General features: G+C 52.7%; 1 protein-coding gene and 1 long non-coding RNA gene across 3 annotated transcripts in view; one reads left to right on the forward strand and one right to left on the reverse strand.

The window, feature by feature from the left end:
* Positions 1-3867, reverse strand: part of HIRA (histone cell cycle regulator) — a 90231-nt gene extending 86364 nt beyond the window's left edge. For both annotated transcript variants that reach the window (XM_031040935.2, XM_006744977.2), the window contains exon 1: positions 3686-3867. In XM_031040935.2, the coding sequence (XP_030896795.1) occupies positions 3686-3722 (37 nt within the window). In that variant the 5' untranslated portion in view covers positions 3723-3867. The remainder of the gene's footprint in view (positions 1-3685) is intronic.
* Positions 3868-3898: 31 nt separating this feature from the next.
* Positions 3899-5533, forward strand: LOC145716810 (uncharacterized). Its single transcript, XR_014139715.1, has 2 exons — positions 3899-4898; positions 5214-5533. It is a non-coding gene; the product is annotated as an uncharacterized LOC145716810 (long non-coding RNA).
* The last annotated feature ends 467 nt before the right edge of the window (positions 5534-6000 follow it).

Below are 6000 nucleotides of genomic sequence, written 5' to 3' on the forward strand. Positions count from 1 at the left end.
CTATATCCAAGAACACAGAGTAAAACAGGTGTATGTGTTAACAGTGGCTGACACATACTTCCATATATGTGATAAATATTATTAGCTCTTATTGTGTATCATAGGACAGTCTTTTTATATTTGGGTACAGGGTGAAAACACAGGAACGAATCTTTTTATTTCCTAACTTTAACAAGGCCTAGAAGTGGAGTCACAAGCCTGAGAATTTACAGCTAATAAATGATTGCATCTTGAATCCAGTCTGATTCCATGTTCAAGGCTCATTTCACTGTGAATAAAACAACTTCAAAATTTATTAACTTACTGATCACCTTAGAGCAGTGATTCTCAACTGGGGCTGATTCTGGCCACCAGAGGATACTGGAAATGTCTGGAGACATTTTTGGTTGTCACAATTGGGTGTGTGTGGGGGTGGTGGTACTGGTATCCTGATGAGTTGAGGCGAAGGATGCTAACATCCTACAACACACAGAATGGTCCCCACAACAATTATGTGGTCCAAAATGTCAATAGTGCTGAGGCTGAGAAACCCTACCTTAGAGGAAAGGTCTTACCACTATTATTAGCCAGGAAAATGGAGACCGAAAGTATGCTTACATCCCAACAGATATTTCTTCCTTTGCCTTTAACCTGCTTTATTCTAGCTGTCCTCTCCACCATGGCTAAATGGACCCTGCCACCACAGGGAAAATGCTGGGCTCTCTGTTCCTTCCCTCTTTGGACTCCCAGACACCAGAAAAAGTATGTTCAAGCCACATTAACAAGTCAGGAATATGAATGCAGACTCAGGAAGCCTGAAAGTGCAATGATGCACTCTCCACAGCACCATGGTCTTTGGGTTTGTTAATCCAAAGTAAGCGTGATTTTACTGGCCACTGCCCACAACTCTGATTTCTGGCTAAGCAGCCCCTGCTCCCAGCAGCTCCCACTATTTACCATTCTTTAAAAGACCACTCAGTAGTGATCCAGATTATTATCATGTCCTTCTGGACAGTGGTAATTTACCCTGACAGTCCTTCTAAACACTTGAAGAAACAGAGGCTGATTTCAGGAGATTTTTAAAGAAAGGAAAGTTAAATCCTATCCTGTCAGAGTCTCAATTTCTTTTATTATTATCTCTTAGATTTCTAAAGCTCTTTATAGTCTGGGGAGCACTTCTGTGTTTACCTTTGCAACCAAAGATCACAATTGTACTGTGAAGAAAGCAGAGCAAGTATCATCCTGTTCCGTTCTAGGACCATGGAGAGAGAGACCGCAGCAACAAGAGGCCAGGGCCCACTGCTCTGCCCACTCTGCCAGGCTGGGATGTCTGGCTGCTGGCCTGGTTGCAGACTCTCACTCATTTGTACCTAGATAATCGCTTAAGCATCTTGACATACTTATGCTTACATAGCATAAAACTTGGGTCCTACTAAGGAGCTTATCACAAAGTTAGAAATTACATGGCAAGAGATAGAAGAAAGACTGAAGAAAGGTAGATTATACACAAAAATTGATCTATGGGGTGCCTAGGCAGCTCAGTCAGTTGAGCGGTTGTCTCTTGATTTCGGCTCAGGCCATGATCTCTGGGTCCTGGGATTGAGCCCCTTGTTGGGCTCTGCACTCAGCAGGGAGTCTGCTTGAGAATTCTTTCTCCCTCTGCCCACCCTCCTACCCTCCCTTGCCCTCTCTCACTCTAAAATAAGTAAGTAAATCTTTAAAAAATGATCTAGACAAAGAATTTTAAAATAAAAATTCCGGGGCGCCTGGGTGGCTCAGTCATTAAGCATCTGCCTTCGACTCAGGTCATGATCCCAAGGTCCTGGGATCAAGCCCCGCATTGGGCTCCCTGCTCAGCAGGAAGCCTGCTTCTCCCTCTCCCACTCCTCCTGCCTGTGTTCCCTCTGTCAAATAAATAAAATCTTTAAAATAAAAATTCCTTCAGATCTTCACTTACACAGCAAAATTTTTCCTTTCCTGACTCACAAGCACCATAATATATAATCACTGAACATTTGCCCAATTCTCCAGGGAAAGATCTACACACTACACATCAGGAAATGCTCTTGAAGATCAGCACTTGGAGAAATGCAACTAAAGTTCACCACTTTTGCTTTCATGCACAGTAAGACTAGCTGTATCTTTGTAAATTATGGAAACCTCAGCTTACCTGTTGCAACCAATATCTACCATATACCTTTGTGTGAAGGTACTGCTGAATGTAGCAGGGAATACAGAGGGGAATGAGGCAGTCCCCTGCCCTGGGAGAGCATATGGAAAGTACATGCACAGGGACAGGGCACATCTAGTGGAATAAAACAGGAGGAATGTAGAGGCACATGGGTGGGTCAGGAGGGTAAGCGTCTGCCTTTAGCTCCGCTCATGATCCCAGTGTCCTGGGATCAAGCCCTGCATCGGGCTCCCTGCTCAGCGAGGAGCCTGCTTCTCCCTCTCCCTCTGCCTGCTGATCCCCCTACTTGTGCTCTCTCTGTCAAATAAATAAGTAAAATATTTTTCTTAAAAAAAAAAAAAAGGAGGAATGTCAACGACAACAAAAAAGGTGACCTCATCTGGACCCTGAAAAATGAGAGATGTTACATAAGAAGACAGAAGGAAAGAACACTTCTGACTGAAAGAACACAGATGTTCAGGTCAGTTGCAGTAGTAGAAAGCATCCCGGGATTAAGTTCAAAACTAAAAAGCTCCACATGTATAAAAAAGGGGCCTCTACTTGCTCTCAAAAAAACCACTAGCTCCCTCTAGTCGCGTTGCAAAGTAGAAATGAGGAACAAGACAGAATCAGGGTGACCCTTTTCCTGTCAGCAGAGACAGGCTAGAATCAGGGCTACAGGCCCAAGGCTGGAGGGGCGCTCCCCGGGGTTCAGTGCTGTCAGCAAGAGGATGGGGGTCTCTCTCCTCTCACCTCTCCAGGGAGCGAAGACCAACTCCTGCAGCACTTGTGCCAACAAAGTACAACTATGACAAACCGCTCTACCAGTTTTGTGGGCTTATCTGTACTCAACCAGAGGAGTGGAAGAGTCTGCTCCCCCAGGGTGTGCTTTGGGACCACTGCCACAGGGCTAAGGAAGGCCCTCTCCTAGATCACCCCTGGCCCTATGGGCTCCAACCCAAGCCACCCTGAGGTCTCAGCTCAGCATAAACGTGGTTCATTCAGCTGGGGACCTTGGGGACCGAGCCATAGTCCCCCAAATGAGGGCACTGTCACCAGATTCAGGCCTCTGGCAGGAACAGTAACAGCCCCTCCAGCGGGGCAGAGACAGGCAGATTTCAGGTGTTCACCCCGCCACTGAAAAGCCACAGAGGGAACTGGGCCCCAGTTTCACACACCGGACCATCTGAGCACATCCTGGCTGATGCAGACGAGTGGCAGGAGCTGGCTGGCGCCCAGGGCCGCTCCCCGGAGGCAGGCCGCGGCTCCTCCACGGACCACGGGTGGGCGACCGAGGGCTCAGTGCAAGTGCCAGGAGTGAGGGCGGATTCGCTGAGGACAGGCGGAGCACGTGCCCGTGCTCGCCGGCTTCCCCGGGCGGAGGACAAAGTCCGCTCCCGCCGACCCCGCAGTTTGGGCACCCGGCACCGGGTGCGACGGGGACGAGGCGGGCAGGGCCTGCGCGCGGCTCCAACCCCACTCCAGACCCCGACTCGATTCCGGGCTCGGCCTTCCGCGACCCCTGCGCGCACTCACCATTGTGGTTGACCCAGGTCGGTTTCAGGAGCTTCATTGTTCGGCCGCCGCCGCCGCCGGGCTGAGGCGAGAGCCGCGTCCCTCAGCGCGCCCGGGCCATGGAGCCACCGCCGCTGCTTTCTCCCGCGCCGCCCTCCGGCCGCCTCCCGCCCCGCGCCCTCAGCGCCGCCGCGCCATTGCCGGCCCGCGCCCCCCTCCGCCGCCACAGCCGCCCCCCGCGCTCGGCCGCCGCCGCCGCCGCCACAGCCGCATCCCCTGCGCCGCTCCTCCTCCGGCGGCTCCCGGGCAACGCCGGAAGTCACGGCGCGCACCTGCCAAATCGCCCCGGCGGGAAACCGCTCCCCACGCGGACGGGGCCGCCCGGACTCCTTCGCGGGCAGGGGCAAGGCAGGGTGACCCCGCTTGGGGCCCGCCCGGGGCGCGGCCGCCCACAAGGGGTCGGCTAGGAGGGCGGCTGGCAAGGCGGGCCTCGAGTTGCAGCCTGGGCCGGCGGAGTCCGGAGGGGTCGGAATGGCCTGAACGGCCTCTCACCAGCTCTACCTCGCTGATTCCGAGTCCGACTAATTAGCTAGCTTCCGTCATTCATCAATACGCGTTTATTGGGCATCTCGCGAGCGCCAGGCCACGTGCCGGAGCCGGGATGATGTGGCCGGCAGTGGCCGCGGCCCCAGGGTTCGGACGACTGCGGGGGAACGAGCTAGCCCCGAGGGCGTTGGGAGGTGGTCACGGGGGAGGCCGAGACGAGCGCGTTTAGGAAAGATCGGGGCCGTTTAAACAGACGTGGGCAGTTGGACCCGGAAGGACGACCTCTCGGCCACTCCGGCTGCACTGCGGGGTCTTAACCCTCGCAGGGACGCAAGCCGACTAGCTGGAGCACCCGCTGGCGGGGTTGCGCCCTCAGCCGGGAAGGACTCTCAGCGTCAAGCAGAGGAGGAAAAGAGGACGCCGCCCTAGGTGCGAGGCGCTCAGGGCGTGCCCGCGCGCCGCCAGGGCGTGCGGGGCGGGGCCACGTCGGGGGCGGGCCAGGTCAGCCCAGCCCTCCGCAGCCGGAACGCGGGAACGCGGAGCGACGGGAAGGCCGGACCTTTGAGAGGGGCACTGCGGGCCGGACCACCAAGGGGCGCGCGCCCGGAAGCAGCGGGTCGACTGCCAGAGGGGCCATGGCCTTAGCAGCGCTGGGAGTTTCCGCTCGCGCTCTGCACTCGCGGAGTTGGTGAGTGTGGACCCCAGCAGGGGCGTGGGGTCCTTTGCCTGTGCTCTCTCGCCGACCGCCCTTGACCACTTTATCTCAGGGAGGAGCTAGCTGATCGTGCCTCTTCCTGTGGATGAAAATACAAGGACCCTGGCGAGCAGGGACCCTGCCCCAGTGCTCTCTGGTGTGAACGGGGGATTTTGGAAAAGTCTCGCACGTTGACCTTGTCACATAGCAATTACCAGGGCCCCAGATTTTGAGGGTAGCATAACTTTTTCCTCTTTTCCTGTTTGGTGAGGAGAATCAGATATTTATATATCCTTTTGTCTCTTTCAGGCTTCTGGGAACTTGGCAGACACAGATTAGAGACACCCACCAGCGAGCTTCATTTTTGTCCTTCTGGGAGCTCATTCCCATGAGGTAAACTACCGTGGGCCTGACCTCTTTGGGGGTGTCAGCAGGAGACTGATGTGCATATAAACAGAACAAAACAAGACTACTGGACATTTGGTTTGCAAAATTAATTGCGAAATTTGTCAGTTAAATTTAGGTAGATGTTTTCTGTTTTTCAGCATTCTGTATGTGGAATACTGCTGCCTGTAATCAGAAAATAAAAATTAAACGTAAAAATGGTTTAAATAAAAATCAGTTTTAAAGGGATTGTTGTATGTTTTAAAGGACACAGCATAGACATCTGATTGCTTGGAGAGGTCCGGGGAGGCATGAGGATTAGAGGAGTCTGGATGCTTTCTAGGGACTTGATTCACAAAGCTCAGTCTTTTTTTTTTATTATTATTATGTTATGTTAGTCACCATACAATACATCATTGGTTTTTGATGTGGTGATCCATGATCCATTGTTTTCGTATAACACCCAGTGCTCCATGCAGTACTGCCCTCCTTAATACCCATCACCAGGCTAACCAATCTCCCCTCCCCCCTCCCCTCTAAAACGCTGTTTGTTTCTCAGAGTCCATAGTCTCTCATGGTTCATCTCTCCCTTCAATTCCACCCCCTCATTTTTCCCTTCCTTCTCCTAACGTCCTCCAGCTATTCCTATGTTCCACAAATAAGTGAAACCATATGATAACTGACTTTCTCTGCTTGACTTATTTCACTTAGC

Source organism: Leptonychotes weddellii, chromosome 13 (genome assembly GCF_054177405.1).
Source record: "Leptonychotes weddellii isolate Sample4059 chromosome 13, ASM5417740v2, whole genome shotgun sequence".
In the NCBI taxonomy this organism is placed as follows: domain Eukaryota; kingdom Metazoa; phylum Chordata; class Mammalia; order Carnivora; family Phocidae; genus Leptonychotes; species Leptonychotes weddellii.